The 19247-nt window shown below is 40.1% G+C and overlaps 1 protein-coding gene across 1 annotated transcript; it reads right to left on the reverse strand.

The window, feature by feature from the left end:
- Window positions 1-451: 451 nt before the first annotated feature.
- LOC135475744 (glycoprotein 3-alpha-L-fucosyltransferase A-like) lies at window positions 452-3513 on the reverse strand. Its single transcript, XM_064755679.1, has 2 exons — window positions 2868-3513; window positions 452-672 (listed from the first exon to the last, which is right to left on the reverse strand). Exons 1-2 carry the CDS (start codon window positions 3511-3513, stop codon window positions 452-454), a joined length of 867 nt encoding a protein of 288 aa, XP_064611749.1.
- Window positions 3514-19247: the final 15734 nt, after the last annotated feature.

Here is a 19247-nt window from a genome sequence, read left to right on the forward strand (position 1 = left end):
ACCAATCAAATGAAATAAATAAATCATTTTGCCTTGGGGCGGGGGGGGGGGGGGGGGAAGGGGTCTGTGGCTCACTTGGGTAGCGCGCTAGCGCAGTGTAATGACTCAGGAGCCTCTTATCAATGCGGTCTCTGTGAGTTCAAGTCCAACTCATACTGGCTTCCTTTCCGACCGTACGTGGGAAGGTCTTCAGCAACCTGCGGATGGTCGTGGATTTCCCCCGGGCGCTGCCCTGTTTCCTTCCACCAAAATGCTGGCAGCCGTCGTATAAGTGAAATATTCTTGAGTACGATGTAAAACACCAATCAAATAAATAAATAAATCAATTTGCCTGGCTTGTTTGAGAGATTGTTTACAGTGACTGGGGCTGGCTCTCACTTTACTTCCATTTTCTGACTTTGGAGTTCAGATGTTTCTGTGGCTCGGGCAATGTCAAGAATTTTATCTAATGTCATATCAGATTCTCGCAACAGTCTGCGTTGGATCTGCACTTGTCCATCACTTGATCTGCGATGGCGTCGTCCGGGTCCGGGAATTCACAAGTTATTGCAATGGACCGGAGTCGCGTGACGAACTGTGCTATCGTTTCACCTGCCTGTTGATTTGCGTCCTTGAACCTGTACCGTTCGTAGCGCACATTTTTCTTCGATAAGAAATATTCATCAAGCTTTTCTGAAGCGGTTGCAAAGTCATCACCAGTGTATTTGAGTCCTCAGAAAACGTCTTGAACAGACTTACCTGCCAGATGTAACAACAGCGCGCGTTTCTGTTTGTCTTTGTTGATACCAGCTGTACTTACGTACAGGTCAAATCTCTCACGCCATTTTTTTCATCGTATGGGGAGCGACGACTGATCAGTGTCCGCTTGGAAGGGAGGAATTGCCGGTATGTTCAGCGCTTGAGCCATGTCGTCGCCAGATATAATGTCTTAATTATTTGTGCATAGACAAATAAAAACAGTTTGCTTGGTGACACAGTTGACGGCTGTATTCTTTACATGATTGCGGAATCTCTGCTTGTTACCATGGAGACGGACTGGCTCATGTTACATAACCAGTAGGGGGTATTGATACGGCCAAACCTTAGACATAACAGAATTCATACCAAAACGATGTCATTTTGTCATTGTTATCCTGTGTAACACTGTACATTTGGTGTGTTCAGCTTAAGATATAATATTTATTTACTATTCTTTCTCCCGGTCCCACTTCACAATCAATCTATTCCTCGAGGGATTCTGTAGTCATACCTATATTCCATGACGACCGGTATATGTCATTGTCGGCATTCCGAATAGCCTATGCCTATAGAGGTATATAATCGCGTGCAAGTACATGTGGCATTTTATAATTACTGTCCGCAGGTGCTTTTGTGAAAACTCAGCCGTATTCCTCTCCTATAGCTTTCGACTGTAAAATGACGAGAGCAGATACCGATGTTTTGGGTAGTTACAAAATCATTCCGTCTTGTGCAGTAAATCCACGCCTTCCTGAGGGTCAAATCTCCAGGATTCTTTGACAACCTGTGTTAACAGCCATATGGAAAACAGCAAACCATTTCGTGGAGAAATGCGATATCTTGTGACTCAAGTCATGCAGCTTTTAAAACATTGGACTAAATTGCGAAGCTCTGACAGCTCGTAATGGTTGGACTTGTATGGCTTCATTCGGCGGAGAGTACCGAGTGTTGGCGGGAAAAAAGAATATCAAGTGGTTTTAACCGCCATATTATTCAAATTAAGATACCTTTTTCAATATCAATACAGTCAATTTAACAAATAAACAGGCTAGGTAATTCTGAATAAATAATAAATGTAGACACTAATCCTTTAAATAACACTAACGACCCATTATATGCATCAATGTGTGTTTGTGGTCATTTGGGGAAGTTTTAAGATGAAGTTGATGCACGTCGTAGAGCGCCATCAATGGGGAAACTCGTGCAGCTCTTTCCCCTCAAGACGATCCAGAGCTGTGTACTCATTTGTTCTTTCCTTTATTACGTTACAATTGTCGTGTATGTGTGCTCATAACACATATAAGAAAACGATGTGTTCTTCTATTATTTGGGCCATCTAAAACAGTGGGCGATCCGGTGTCCTCCACCGACAAATGTGGTCGCCGTCAGATAAGTGAAAAATTGTTTAATACGGCGCTAAACACCAAAGCATCAATCATCCTATGAAAAGCGGGTGAGCTTAGGCAAGAAAAACATTAAGAAAGGCAGAAAGCGCGTGAGTTTTATTTATTTATTCACTCGTTTGAGATTTAAAACGAACGAATTTATCAATTATATGTGACGTCGAGCAGATTTTTGGATGGTGTAAAACACCTCAAAGCAAAAAAAAAAAATCCTCACTGGCAAACGCAACCTATATACATGTATTACCAGTAGGAATCAGCGTGGTATAGGCGCGCACACGACCTAACTATTCTGTAAGGCCGCTGTGGTGAGGGGAATGTTTACACTAGAAGTTTCACTTTATTTATTCACTGCTTTGATCCCGAGGCCCTCATTGCCGCAGGTAAAAAACCAACTGTATCCAAACAGCAACGGAAGCGTCTTTGTCCCTCCTGGCGCTATAAAACATACACTAGTTGATCAGTAAAACATTGTAAGATTTCATAAATACCACTTATAAATGCAACATAAAATAGATATATGTATATTCATGTATACGCTCGCACACTGTTAATTGAAACAAAGTTGAGAATAAAAAACTTCTTTTTTAAGACTTTGCATGTTAAAAAACTGTTGTAATTAGTGTATACCTAAAAGTCCAATCTATATTTTGCATGTATCCTCATTGTACCAGCCTATAAAATTACGGTACGTTTGGCTAGGTAATGACATGTCGTGTAACTTACGACAATATTCACACATATACCCATTGTTTGCCTTTTCCCAACTTTGCCGCCATCTGTGATATTTTTCATACAGAGTTGGGTACTTGTCCAGAAGTAACAAATATTCCGCTAGTTCTTTGGGAGATCCAAATCCTGAGGTGTGGATATAGGATCCGGGAGGAAGGAGATCCTCATAGTTCCCGGGATCCGCTCCTCCCATAACAACGGGAACAGCTTGCCATTCAAGCAAAGGCTGTGCCACTTTCTCGGTCACGTAATCCCGGCAGTGGCTGTTCTCCATCGACAGGTAAAACTTGTGCCGGGCCAGTTTTTTCGTGCAATCCATTGACCCACGTGGACATCGTTGTTTGCCGCACCCTCCGTAGGTGTCTACGGGAATATAGTTGTTCAGTTCTCGAATGTATGAGAGTCTCTTGGTGTGCTTGGCCCAACAGTTACTGTTCATGTAAGCTATCAGGGAACCGGATTTGGAAGATAGGATCTCCTCTACCAGTTGTTTATAAGCTATAGTAGTCATGTTTGTCTCTTTTCTCTGAACCCGGAAATAAGGCACGTTTATGTCGGAATCTCTCCGGTAAGTTGCCGTCCAGTTGAAGATCCCATTAAAATTCCGTATATTTAACCCTGTGTGATAGGGAGATTCCATCACGAAGTAGACCCAGCGTTGGTGAGGTAACCTCTTACCAGGCAAGTCTCGAAGACTGTGCATATTTCTAGCATGCATTATCACAGAGTCACTATTTAGTAGCTCCCGTCTATCTGTCGTACTCACACAAGTAATATTGTCTCCACATTGTATGTTTGCCGGAACCCAATTGTTTTTATCAAAAAAGCCGGTCCATACTAAAATCTTTTTGGCTGATCGTGAAACATTCGGCGAAAGTTTTCTCACCGGCACACCATATTGTATATATTGCTTTGAAGATCCATACTGGTGTCCGCGAATGGCCGCCAATCGTTCTCGGTAACTCTTCTGTATTTGGAGATATCTTTGGTATACTTTCTCTGGAATGCGATCGGGCTGTTCTTTGAATGAATAGTCGGGTGTAGGAGAGACAGTTGTTGTTTTCATCGCAAATGACAAAAACCTTACGTCAGTGGCAAACTTTCTGGGCAAAGTCCGCATCATACTGGAGATGTTGACCGATAAATCAGTGACTGTTAAGAAAACACAGGAGAGGACTATGAATGAGCATAATGTCACAAATAACCATTGTTTCCAGTTCTTAGAGCTTCCCAGCAAGGCGCCTGGCATTGTATAGAACTAGCTTCCGAAATGGTGCTTCAGTTAGACGAAATAGTTCAGTTTGATATATACAAACTGCTCTACCAGATTGGTCTTTGCTCCCTGGACAAGTACACGACAATGCAAAATGGAGGATCCAGTTTTAGCTGTGGATTAGCACGCATATCCTTCCTGTCCAAGCTAAGGTTGACCCTCGAAAACAGCTTCAGGCGTGTGGAACGGCAGGAAACTGGAAAATATAACAGAAGCCCGCTGTTGTTATCACAGTATACTTACACTATACCTACAGTTGTTGCACTGATTATACATCTGAAGCCCGCAATTAACGAAAACCAGAGTGTCAGACTAATGTTGTGAGATATAAACGTATTACGTGTGCATTTGTATATCAAAAGTAACTTTGCCGTTGCTAGCATATTTTCATGGCTGTATTTATTTATTTGATGGGTGTTTTACGCTGCACTCAAAAATATTTCACTTATACCACAGCGGCCAGCATTATGATGGGAGGATTCATGGTTGTATACAGCTAACGCGTCAGACATATACGATATAATAGATGTATTCACAGGATGTGCTTTTTTTTCACCGCTACAAAAACCAATTTGGGTCCATGCCGCATGTTTAATATAGTTAAATAGTGCTCCAAATTCCCCCGAGATAATTTATACTAATCGCACAACTGAGGGATTATGTTCACAGTATTTTAAGTCATCACGTACACATAGAATATGATATGATTTGTTTTACCAGCTGAAGACAGTGCTGGCCGCACAGGAACAATGGGAGATTCCTGGTATGTAGATTACGAGAGACCGATGTATAGGATGAGCCACTTTTTACAAATTGTAATCAGAAATACACAATATTCCAACTGATCAAATACAAATTATGCTGATTGAAGTGGCATTTATCTATGCATGTATACGACATTATATCTTAAAAACTTGAATGGTTTTGTATCAGATCAAAAATATTTTTAAAAAATGTTGGCTTTGTGGATCAACTTACTCCGTGAATAGGGTGAGTTAATTGATCCATAGCGTGGGGTAAGTTCAGACGTCACATAAAAAAGCAAGTATCCTTTATCTATCAAAGTTTTATTCAGTATTGTTATATTTAGTAAACTGCAGGCATTTCTGCTTGGTTCTTTCAATGTCAGACTACACTGGAGTTTTCATTCTTGTCAAAATGACAGGTAAGCAATAACTGAAAAGAAAATACCACGAAGAGCATTACAGAAATTCAAATTTCTCAGCACAACTTTTACAAGGATTGGTTTAATAAAAACTAAGTGAAATAGGTCGGCACATGTTTTTGACAATATATATGGTGCATTTGTTTTACGTTGCACATCCTCATGCTTTTTAAAGTAGGTGGCTCATCTTACAACTTGGCCCAACTTACCCGGGTCTCCTCTATAGGGCCGCTGATTCGAAGATTATAACTGAAAGTGTAGGTGGACAGTTTGGCGATGCAACGGCGATGTCCATGCCTGTAAAATTTACACGCCTGAAAAGATCATTAACGCCTACAAATCATTAAATCGTTAACTCTTCAGCACTAAATTCAGACTTGATATACTGTCACGATGAGGCCCCATGGAAATTAATGAAGCCTCCATCGAAGTAATCGGCATATATTTTTTAATTTTATTTATTCTACATCAATCACACCGGGCATAAAGTGCCAAATTGCAGGGTTATGGGGTAAAGGTGCTGAATATGAATACATAAAGGTAAAAAATGGTTTTAAGCGGTCGAGCATGTGAGTTGAGTAAAACACTAAAATGTAAAGATGAAAACATTATACGCCAGAAGCACAGTATTTATAAGGCGCACGCAAATGGTATATGTACTATATAAATGGGATATCATGCAATATAAAAGTTCTCGTGTGTCAGCAACCTACGGATGGATGTAGGTTTTCCCCGTTCTCCGTGCGCTGTCCTCCCAACATAATGCTGACCGCCGTCGTTTTAGTGAAATATTCTCGACTACGGCGTAAGACACCAATTAAATAAATAAATAAATAAATAAACAAAAGGTCTGTACATTTCGACCAAATAATTGCTGAGAGGAAAACGTATCAACTTTAGCAAAACTTTAGAAGAACAAAAATGGACACTTGAGGTTTAAAAAGTTGTTTGAATCCAAGATTTCTGGGGAGGGGAGGGGACATAAAAGTCAACAGAATTTACCATTTGGGATGAGTTAAAACTAATGGTCAACAATATTCTAGTGTACTCCTGATATGTACAGGTCTTTTTATTACATGACCACTGCATGGAGAAAGAATGTGAGAAACCTAATATTTTTGTATATTTATCTGTCTTAAATTATTTCGCTGGTAACATGACTTTAAATTCCGGATAACAACGCCAGGTGGAATTATTGATCAATACACCATGCCAGAACGTGTAAATGTCGTATTTCCCAAGAGGGAATGAAAACACAATGGCTGCGGACACTACCCACAAAGATTATGGTTTTACGGGAAATGATTATGAAAATAATAATGTCGTAAGAATTAATAAAAAAATCATCTTTGAGACATATTTTATATGACCTAATAATCTATTTTATGCATATTTTCCATCAGCGGTTCGTAAACACTGTTTTGTTGCATTCTCCAAGTTCCATGGTGGTTAGCTACACCAGCAAATAAGTTTTTACAGATAACTGTAATAAGATATTACAGATATGACCGAGATGTAGGTCACAAATTTGGAGCCAAATCTTTAAATGAACAGTTATGCATGCTGATACTTGGTGGGGGGGGGGGGGGGGGGGGGGCCAAAACTCGCCGTCTTATCAGACACTAATGGACTGTGTTACGTTTCCTCAATGATTTCTAAAACTATGCTTAGTGAAATGTGTGATTGGGCTCCAACCGTTTCACATATATCGATATCAGTGCGCATCTCATTTACATACTTGTCAACACAAACAGACGTGACCTCTCTATCAACCACCTAAATCCATTCAAAATAAACCATGGGATAAACAGGATATGCAATTCGTGACCTATTATATCAAATTTAGTAAACTCGTGATGCAATTTTCCTTTGTTCCTCGCCAAAGGCTAGGAACAAATAAAAATTACACCACTAGTTTAATAAAATTGATATAATGGATCGCTCATTGTATATCCTCTATTTATGTATTCAAAGCCTTCTGTTCGCACAATCGTGTTAATTATGACCGGTAGTTTTCTCCCAATGTTCAGTGTTTGTATTTCCAATGAACATGAGTGCTGTACAAACAACCCGCCCGCCATCGATCTATGGAAATTATATTATAATACAATATATGCCCTTGAGACAAGTGGCCTTCTGCAATAATGTTCATTAATTCATTCTAAAACATTATGGGATATTCCTTTCTATTCACTCAGCTGCCACCAATTTTCAACACAAAGCCGTACCCCTCCCGTAACAGAGTGACACGGTCAGTGAGTACCGGTAATCCTCCCTGACAGGCTTGTCGCAGACAAGACTGCTAAGTTCGCAAGTACTCATACGTCTTTAGCAATAGGGAACCTTCTGACCCAAGCTGCGCAGCCCGTTGTTCATTTCTGCCTGAGGGGTGAAGATTAGTGAGCAAAACGGCAGCGTGATATTTTTGCATTACAACAGAACGAGAACAATTTCGGCTTGGACCCGAGTATTTAAACCGGTTCAGAAAATAGATACGTGTATTTAAAGGATTAAAGTCCAGATTTATTTATTTATCTATTTATTTGATTGATGTTTTAGGCCTTACTCAAGAATATTTCACTGATACGACGACGGTCAGCATTATGATGAAAGGAAACCCATGACCATCCGCAGGCTGCTGGACGACCTTCCTACGTACAGCCGAGAGGATGCCAGCATGTGCTGGACTTTAACTCACAGCGACAACATTGGTGAAAGGCTCCTAGGTCCCTGCGCCGCGATGACGTACTACCTCGGCCAGTGAGGCCCCAACATGTATGCTAAAGTCAGGTTTTTTATACTTGCAGGGTTCTGTTCCAAACAACATGTACTCGCCTGGTCACTGTCGTCTAGTTGTATTTTGTATCACTGTTGTATTTGCCAATAAATGTGTAAAACCCAGAAACAATTTTTAGAGAAGTACATACACAAACAACTTGCTACCCCCCCCCCCCCCCACTCCCCTTCTCCTCGTAACACAAACTGTGAACTCTGGATGAGCAATTTGACACTGCTGTTGTCAGGAATTTCCAAAAATGTGGTTAGGGTGCCCTAAAAGGATGCACAGGGCGTGTTTTGTGTCATAGTCCGTACTACTGAGTTTAAAATTCAGCTAGTTTCTGTCCATGCAATTGTCTTAAAAGATATTGGCATGTAATCAGAAAGGATTTAGTTAGTGCATAACCTTGAAATAGTATGTATACTTTTTGTAGGCTGATGTGTATTTTGAAGAGTTGGTTGTTGTGTTGTATAAAATAGAGACAAAGATACAGTCAAATATAGATATGCATATTTTCTGACAAATGCCACATCAGGATACCCGTTATGTTGTTTACGTCATGTGGCACAGGGAATGACGTCTATTATTTCCAACAATCTGCTTTCTCACACTGAGCATCTGGGAGCGGGTCAACAACTAGACGTAGACAGCAACATCAGCTTTATATAACCCGGGTTGGGCTCTTGGAAGTATATAGAATGCCAAAAAAGGCTAACCAAAAGTATATCCTGCAGACATAATCTTATACACTTCATAATTTACCTGTACGTCACTGGAAGAAAAATGTGTACGTACAACCCAACTAGCAGATCGCTGTTAAGAAAACGTTAAGGTATTTATCCACCCCAAGAATATGGACAAAAAACAGACAGCGCTTACCTGGAAAACATGCACTATAGTGGTGATCAGAAGCCAGGAAGAAAATGGCGTCGCCTCGTTCACAGTTACAGTCAGAGATCCATGCGAAACAAGCCCTTCCAAGCTCTGGGTGTGAGAGCTTTGAACGATTGGCCTATTACGCTCTGTGCTTTCTCATGCATGCCAATATAATGTGGTCATACAGGTCAGAAATCTCTTCCGCACATCACGGTCGATTGGTTGTGCCATATAAAACTGTTCTGGACCTGCCCGTTGACCGTCGGCGTTACTGTCCGGTGCTCCTTTTGTTTCTCTGCGTGCAGATTACCAGAACATGCAATCGAAATGTGGAGGAGTCACCCGCTGTGGGTACGGGACTTGGTGAAGGCTTACAATAGCCACAATGCTTGAAAGCAAGCACAATGGATTCGTAACTGGTCAGGTGGTCAGGTATGGAAGACCAGTACGGCCATCGCGCCTTTGAGATGCACGACCAACTGTCGGCACAACATAGTCCTCCGCCGCCTTTGAGATGCACGACCAACTGTCGGCACAACATAGTCCTCCGCCCCATAGTCCGTGAGTTGCACAATATGAACGCACCATTTTATAAATAAGACATCGTGGGGCCATATAATTCTTCAGGTTCTTAGATAGGCAGATAACTGCGTCAGTCTAATAATTCCACAATGTGGCAACTTGATTCAATTTTCAAAATAGCCGATTTTAATTAATTGCAATGGATGCTTTCATTTGTTCAAATAAGTGAGATCATATACATATGATGTATTTTATTTATTTATTTGATCGGTGTTTTACGCCGTACTCAAAAACAGTTCACTTACACTTCGGCCAGCATTATGGTAAGATGAAACCGGTCAGAGCCCGGGGGGGAAACCCACGACCATCTGCAGATTGCTGGCAGACCTTCCCTCAAACGACCGGAGGGAAGTCGGCATGAGCTGGTCTTGAACCCATAGCGTTATGTATTTTTAAAATAACTGAAGAAAATGTGCTTTCGTCTCTCAGATACACACATATACAGAGGTTGGTGGCGTAGATTGTTATACATACATATAATATAACAAAAATCATATAACCCAGTCACTCTTGTTACCTCTTGCTATAAAATTAGAAAGAAACATGGTGAACTCGAATGAATGAATGATCATGGCTTAACACCACATATGCAATTGATTTTAAGGTAAGAAGGAATAAGCAAATGATGACAATAATACACAATTACTAGGGGATTATTACCCGACGTGTGTCCAGATGAGTAGACCGAAATTGATTAGAACACTGTTCACTGATTACCCATTTATGGGTCAGGCAAACCTTGGTGCTTTGCCCCTGGCTTGTCGCAGTACAAGTACGTCTGGTGCTTTGGTTTTCTGAATTGTTTGGCATGTTGTCACCACCACCCAACCTTCGTTGAATCCATTGTTGTTGTGGGTGGTGAACGAATTAGGCCCTCCTGTGGCATTACTGCCAATTATCACTGGAGGGTAGTGTTATCCCCTCTTCCTGTCTCTTTTCCTGTCTCTTGTTGTATAGTCCGAGGGTGACACAGCATTAGAATGCAGTCAATACAGTAAAGAGTAGATATGGCCGGTTGAGTAAAACCTGATTACACTAAGGAATGCGTTTGCTTCGTTAGGTGTAACATTATTACACAAGGAATTGTTATTGCAACACTTCATTAATCGTTATGCCATACACTTTTTGTGTTACATTTGAAGTTGCCACAAGCCACTCCCTTGGCCCGTTTCATGGAACTTCTGCAGCCATCTAAGGTCCGTTAGTCGGCTAAGGGTCATTTAGCCAACTACCGAAAGAAGGCTAAGAATTTAACAAAAAAAATGACTAGGTTGTTTCACAATAGTAAAAAATAGGAAGAAATCAACTTCTTTCAGAAAATGAAGGTCTTTTTAGGCCTTTTTTTTCAGGTGGAGAAAACATAGAAATGACATAAAGTTCAGATGAAAGAGCGCGAAATGTTATTCCTAAATGTGGTCTTCAATATTTTTTCCGATTTTTCCTTAAGGAGAAAAAAGACACTTGAAAATAATTTTTGTATGGTGGGTATTTGGGACCACCTTTTGGTAGTTATAGTCTTTGTTTAATAATGTCATAAATGAGGATGTAACACAGGTTTAATAAATATTTTTGCACTAGAATTTGTTCTTTTCAGCTAACAAATCTATTAAACGTCAATTTGGATCGTATATAAATTTTTAATATGTTCATAAATATTATCATAATTTAGGTTAAATGCATATGTTTCCATATAAACAACAAATTTACATTCATATAAAGTTATTAGACAAGCATCACGTCCTTATTTAGAACATCATTATGCAACATCGATAAATACCAAAAGTTGGTCCCAAATACCCACCACACAAAAAGTATTTTCAAATACCCTTTGCATTTAAAAAAAAAACTAAAAAAATATTAAAGATCATATTTGCAAATAAGTTTTGAAGCTCTTTCATCTGATTTTGGCAGCATTTTTATGTTTTCTTTTCCTTTAAAGCTCACAAACCACCAAAAAGCACGTGTTGTTGATTTTACAATCTGCTTCAAACCTGACAAAATATACATCGCTGAAGAGAGAAAATCATTAGTAGTCGATCGTTTTGAGTCGATATTTATTGCCGTTTACCGGTATGCCAGACCAAATCTCCGACGGACTGATCGTCGCTTAGACCGGTTTTTACGACGACCATATGCATTGCATAGGGAACCAAAACAACGTTCCAAGTGAGACTCAACCATTCCAACCCTTGGACTAGGACATTCACAGATATGTCATCGTTTGCCAAGAAACTAGATAAAAGTTTCACAGATACAAGATACAAGATACAAGACTGAGGCTGCAAGCCCTTTCTTAGTAAAGTTCAGTCTTGAAGTCTTTAACTACGATGGTACCCTGAATCAAGAGAGAAATTATTGGAAATAATGCATGGTTTTATTCGATGGGTATCGAATTTTGTGTCCAGACACTTTTTTGTCAAATCTGGATTTAACTGAATGCCAGTTTATTTCATATTTCGGTGTATGAGGGACTACGATATATTCAACGCCTCGTCATTTGTCCAAAATGGTTAAAGACTGTAAAATTCCTTTTGACACCGTCATTATTCAACTTGAGGAAAATGATCTGTGTGAATATTCCTTTTTTTCCAGAACAGCTTACAAATAACTTGCTGTCACTGGCTTCATATTTGATTGAAAAGATGCAGTGTTAAATACATCATTATTTAGCAGTTAATGTATCGCACTAAATGTCCCATGTGGTAAAATGCAAAAGTCACTCATGCAAATGAACTGCAGTGCCATGCGGTCAGATATAAAACGAACATCTTTTTTGGAAACACAGAGCATTTTGGCCACATATCAGCCATATCGTGGCGCTTACGTGGGACAGTGCTGTTTACCAGAACTCGGTGTTCCATCAGACCACCTTGCAGTACATATTTACTGTACCTATATGCATGTAAATTAGATATAGCAGGCCTAATTAACAGCGCCATGTTGCTGTAACATCTTCAAATGACGTGACTGATAAATATCAGCCAACTCTAATTTTAACTCTGAGTTGTTTTGTGATATTTATGGACATCCATATGTGCATCGAACTGCATTGACTGGATCATTTGTTACAAGCGCGCTTGGCAACTGTATGACTATTTTGTCTCAGCTTCTGCTGGACTTGATTCTAAAAGACCTGTGTGGATTTATTGCTTATTTAATTAAATTGGGTTATGCAACGTCAATAGCTTATACCTTTTTTTCTGCTAATGTTATTTCCAGAAACTTAGCTGGTGTCTGAGACCGAGCCAGGCGTTCTTTGACAAACGTTTGTTAACAGGTATGAAGATCATAAACAGTCAAGCTGACACTCGTCTTCGGATAACATATGAGATTCTGTGTCGATTACTGAAATCATTGAAACACACAATTGGTAACGAGTTTCAATGGGCTTTGTTACGAGCTGTGTTTTTCTCTTGCGTTTAATTTTTAAGCATTACATTTTTAAGGCCGGGAGAGATGGTCGTTAACATTGCGGCTAGCGCTATTAACCACGTTCTACAAACAGTGGCGTTGTAATTGGCGACAACGGTACTTCATCTGGCCTTTCACAGCTATATAAACAGTAAAAGCCGTAAAGCCTTTCTCTCTCACGATTCCAGTTAAAACACGGCATACATCCTGTCCCGTTCGGACCGGTATGTCTTACCTGATGTGCCTTAGATTGAGCTGGAGTACAAACCATACATCTAAATGATTTAACTCATACATGGCTGGTATTAGTGAATATGTTTCGGAGCACTGTGGCATGTCAAAGGCGGTAGTTAAATCGCTAGCTTCTTTCAGTCGCTTATTCGAATCCAGCTTTCCTTGTTTCGGCTGCGGCTGAAATCAGAAGGAGTTTTCGGATATTGGAGTCCAGAGAGTAGAATCGGGCATTTCCATCCACCAATAAACCTGACCGTCGTTATATACAAATAAATACATCAATAAATAAATCGGTCACTCTGTTAGAAGCAGGTTGCTTAAAGCCAGATATGACATAAGGTGAAAACCGCAAAGAGTTTTATCTATTTATTCACTCATTTGAGGTTTATTGCTGTACTAAAGAATATGTCAATTATATGACAATTATTGTGAAATGTTTCTGCAATAAATCTTCATCTAAATATTTACTTTATTTATTCGTTGCATTTGATCTGACTGGTGTACAGCCCTACTATTTGCTACAGGAATTATATTTATCTGATTTATCTGATTGGTGTTTTACGCCGTACTCAAGAATATTTCACTTATACGACGGCGGCCAGCATTATGGTGGGTGGAAACCGGGCAGAGCCCACGACCATCCGCAGGCTGCTGACAGAACTTCCCATACGGCCGGAGAGGAAGCCAGCATGAGCTGGACTTGAACTCACAGCGACCGCATTGGTGAGAGGTTCTTGGGTCATTACGTTGCGCTAGCGCGCTAACCAACTGGGCGCTGCAGGAATTACCGATAGCTGTATTTAAATAGCACTAGAGGCATGTACGTCTGTCATGACTACAAACTCATGCAATAGTTGCTCAGTAAAACATTAGAACATTGATGACGCTACAAACTCATGCAAGAGTTGCCCAATAAAACATTTGCAGATTTCATAAATACCACGTATAAATGCAGCAAAAAATAAAGATATATACATACTCGCCCTTCATTGTTAAATGAAACAAAGCGGAGAATACAAAGCGTTGCTTTGTAGTCTAGGCTCAGCGTTAGACTCAGCGTCTGGTAACCTCTTACCAGACAGGTCTGGAAAATTGTGCGTATTTCTAGCATGCATTATCAGAGAGTCACTATTTAGTAGCTCCCGTCTATCCGTCGTACTCACACAAGTAATATTGTTTCCACATTGTATGTTTGCCGGAACCCAACTGGTTTTCTCAAAAAGCCGGTCCATACTAAAATCTTTTTGGCTGATCGTGAAACATTCGGCGAAAGTTTTCTCACCGACACACTGGTATAAAGTATATTTATACATAGTCTTTTCCTTTAAATGGTGTCTGCGAATGGCCGCCAATCACTCCCGATAACTTTCCTGTATTTGGAGATATCTTTGGTATACTTTCTCTGGAATGTTACCGGGTTGTTCTATGAATGAATAGTCGGAGTTTTTTCTCATATGCCGCACGAAGAGCCGTGACCTGCTTTGCATTCAACTCCACAGAAACGCAACCGCTTCCCCTTACGTACGCGATTACTTCTTCGAACTCCTTTCATGCTGTCTGTCGTGGGCGCCGCCATGTTGAATAACGTTATATTCATTAGCTAATACTTGAGTGCATATAGTTCATTTTTATTTTGGATGTTTCTCATCAATTCAGATACAGGAAGGTGCTTGATTTTTATACCACTGGAAGAGATTTAGACTCAAGGAATCTGAAAATACTTAATAAATATCTGATACTCCTCTATCAACAATTATACCCAAATTTGGGGGGAAATCACTGCGCCCATATATACACGAGCTTTGTCTCTGTACCGTAGGATCACGTAGAAAGGCGCGTGTTCTCGAATGGGACGTAGACGAGACAGCTGTAGTAGTTTTATTGCAAATGACAAAAATCTAATCTCAGGGGCTAACATTGCGGAATGTCCACATTATAGTGGTGACCAATAAATCAGTGTGCGTTAAAAAACACAAAAGAGGACTATGAATGAGCACAGCGACACAAATAACCTTCGCTTCCAGTTCTAAAGAACCGTCCAGACTATCCAACATCACTCAACTTTTGTAAACTTAATAAGTGTCAAGTTGATCCGTGTTGAGTAGTCTAGACGGCTTCTTCAACTTGGTTCTGCAACACTGAACATCATCCAACATTGTTGAATCGGAAATGTGCATGTGTATTTGTTGTCAACAAGTTCAGTGAAAGTAACCAATCAGCGGTCGTGTGGAAATAACGTAACCGTCATAAGGTACGTGACCTGAGCAAAATGGCGGCATCACAGGCGAAAGAGAGAAACTGGTCTGGCGATTAGACAGTTTCGTTGATACAAAGACAGGGGCAAAAGAAAATCATTGTGTCTCATGCATTGGAGAGAAGATGGAATTTACCTCCAATTTACCTCAACAGCATTCATTTTGCTGTTGAGTCAACAGAAGTTGAATGATGTTGGATAGTCTGGACAGGGCTTTAGGGTTTCCGAGCAAGGCGTCTGGCATTGTACAGATCTAGTTTCCGAAATGGCGCTTCAATCGACGATCTGTCAGGAGCATTACTGTGCTATGATACCACCTGTGCTTGGAGAGTACTTCTCGTTTTCAAAGTGAGGGAACCACTTCGGGGTTTGACACATGTGACACAACCATGACTACCCCAGGAAAATGTAATTCAGGCGGTTTGTTCTTCTTCAGGTATGGAAGAACTTCGAAAAAGAGAGATTTTGCGTATCCTGTTAGCGAATCAACAATGTTCTCCAAACATGCGCTCCTTCAAACAGTTTGGCTTGAAGGAAATTAAATTCTACGTTTCCTGCTGGGTAATGACAGATTTATTTATTTTCATTTTAAGGATAAATGTGAGGTCACGGGTGAATTAATCTGATAATGAGGGTACTGATAGCTGCACGCTGTCCGGCCACATCATTCATTGTCAGCGAGGAATTCCGACATAGCCTTTGCGAATACTATCTTTTCAACTAGGATCTCATGAGAGATTTGCCAACAGCCAGAAAGAAAGCTACATCGAAAGCAATGACGGTGATGTGTATTTAACTCTACATGTCAATCGGATCAAGAGCCTGGACTAAAGCGCTTAACTGTAGCCGTAAATTGAGACTTAATACTGTTACGGAAGTTCCCCAAGCCGACCAGAAATGATTAAGCCTCTGATGGAGTTATCCGTATACATGTAGCTGTCTCTAAGGGTGTATAAGACACTTATTTTTTATTTCTTAATATTCAGTTTAGAATATGGCCGAACACATAGGAGTACAAAAAAGAATTATCAGGTGTTTTCTTGGTTGGCAAAAATGGCTTTCAACGAGTTTCCCAAGGTCCCAGTGGCCAGTCCCAGAAATTTAGTAGCGAAGTCGATGACAGCTATCAAAACAACTTTGTTGGTAGTTTTGGGAGCGCTAAGCTGGTCCCGAGTTTCATGTTTGTTTATCGATGACGTCATTTCCGAACATTCCTGAGTATTGACGGAAAATGTGCATAAAATTGAGGGGTTGTTAAAAGATTAGGGTCCAGATTTTGCTACAGGTGCTAATTATAAAAATCATAACCTGTTTATGAAGTATATTACTTCTGTATGGTAGCCGGATAATGTCGGCATCGTTCCAGCGTTCCATCTCCTGGGAATGGTACAAACCGATGGCTCGATGATGCGGAGCGATGGCACGATGGCACCCTCCAATAGCTGATTGCCTAAGGGCAAAACCATTTCACCAGATATCGGTGAAAGAAAAGCAATTCACTAAGAAAACACTCAGGAGTATAACACACGATTCGATGGTACGATGGCACGAAGCGATGACACGATGCTAGCATCGTACCATCCCTTTCTTGGCATCGTGTCATCGCTCCGTGTCACCGTGTCATCGCTTCGTACCTTCGTGCCATCGCCCTTCCATCAATGCTCACGTGACCAGGGCAGTACATTTATTTTCATTTTCCACTACTGACACGTCCAAAATTTTTTATACATACCCATTTGATTCGAGCGTTTATCCTTAAGCGTGTACACACAGGAAGCGGAACTATAGCCTATTTCTTTTCGCCAATCGACTATGTTCAGCTGTAAAATCATACTTGCTACCAAAATTGCTTTCAGTCAGTGACACGTAACAACACAAGCTCTACACATAGACATGTTGGAAGTCCATATTCTTGCACAGAAAATACAGTTAGAACAATTTCCCTAATTCATAATGTTAAACTGTATGAGCTCTTTTTCGACGCCAAGAATTCATTGCCTCGGGGGACACCATAATTATTCAAAAAAAACTGTGGCATGCTGGATAATGGGCGGAGTTCAGTATGTTTAACGGGTTGTGACATGAGTTGCCTGAAGCCCTATCGATTTTAATCTAACCCTGTTTCTGGCACTGCATTGTTCGCATGCTTCAGTACAATATAACCTTCATAAATGAGTGTTATTTATCTCATGTAGTATATGGTCTCACAGCAGTATGGTTTTAGAAATGGGTATCAGGAAATTTTTTATAAGAAAAAAGCAATGCAGTTTATTCGCTTGGACAGTAGTGCATTTTGTGATACTGCATGGAGTTTGTTCTAATCGCACGTTGGTTCACCTATTTTAAAACAAATTTCTCACCGCGCCCATTGTCCAGCATGCCATTTGTTCTTGCATAGTTATGACGTCAACAGAGGGTTTTTGGTGTTGAAACCAGAATTATGGAGTTAACATTATGAATTAGAAAAATTATTCTTACTGCATTTCCCGTGCAATAATATAAACGTACGACAAATCAATGCGTAGAGCTTGTGGCGTTATGTGTCACTAGCGAAAGGCCATTTTGGCCTTGAGTATGACTGATTTTACAGATAGCTGAATATAGGCGACTGCAGACTAAAATAAAGAATGTAGAAATAAAATGTACGCTCCACATACATCGTGTCCATCGCCCGGCAATGGCACGAAGCGATGGCACGATGATGCGAAGCGATGATACGATGGCACGAAGCGATGGTACGATGTCACGAAGCGATGGTATGATGTCACGAAAAGGCGACGAGATGGCACGAAGCCATGGCAAGATTTCACGAAGAGGTGACACGTTGGCACGAAGAAGTGACACGATGCCACGAAGAGGTTACACAGTGGCCCGAAGGGATGGTACTTTAAAGAAACAACAGATTAATACTTTTCTGTGTTGTCTGCTTTGTGTTCGTGTATAAAAGACGCCAATAAGTACATGGAGGCAGTTTGCTACATCAAGCTTGGCCTTTAGACTAATGAAAAAATCCAAGTATCTTTTTAAATAGGCTGAACGACAATATTAAAAGAAAAATGACCTAGTTCGCCGTGCATGTAAAACATGTCAAGTGTTTTCGTGGAAAATTTCTTTTAATCGGATAAATCGGCATCACCATCATAAATTGAAAAATTTTATCGAGTAGTTACGAGACGTTTTATTCGAAACGGTACAGATCTGCTCAAAAGCTTGTGTACAGTCTAGAGGGAAAACGGTGACGTTGTCTCCCAAAACCATGTAGTGTTACCCATGTTATGTATTTTTTTGTTTATAACATTTTGTTTATACTTAGTTATATTAAGAAATTAAAACCATACATTTCTTGTAGCCTATACTTGATCGAAAGTCGGCATTAGGCTAAATGTTTTCTACAGCTCGAAAGTCCTAAAACTTTCATCTTTCTCATCCATATGTTAAGATTGGACGGATAAGCTTATCAAAATGTTACACTTGTATATCAATAGATAACTGATATGTTTTCTAATATTACACTTTTAAATAATATACAAAGTGCTTCTTGCTATAATAAATAAGCATATAGTGATCGAAGAAATTCATTTTGACAATTTGTTTTTAATTTATTTAGGACCGTCCTTTAAATGCTTATTACCTACCATATTAACGATTAGCTGTTACCGTGAGGACGAAGCTGCCTATTAATGCCATTATACACTACACAGTGTAGCTTATACTTGTATAATTCATTCATCATTGTATATTGCCCAACTTGTTCAGCTGAATCTAGATAACCACCGCATTTCCTGAGCTTATCTTTTGTT

The sequence above is a fragment of the Liolophura sinensis genome, chromosome 9 (genome assembly GCF_032854445.1).
Source record: "Liolophura sinensis isolate JHLJ2023 chromosome 9, CUHK_Ljap_v2, whole genome shotgun sequence".
In the NCBI taxonomy this organism is placed as follows: domain Eukaryota; kingdom Metazoa; phylum Mollusca; class Polyplacophora; order Chitonida; family Chitonidae; genus Liolophura; species Liolophura sinensis.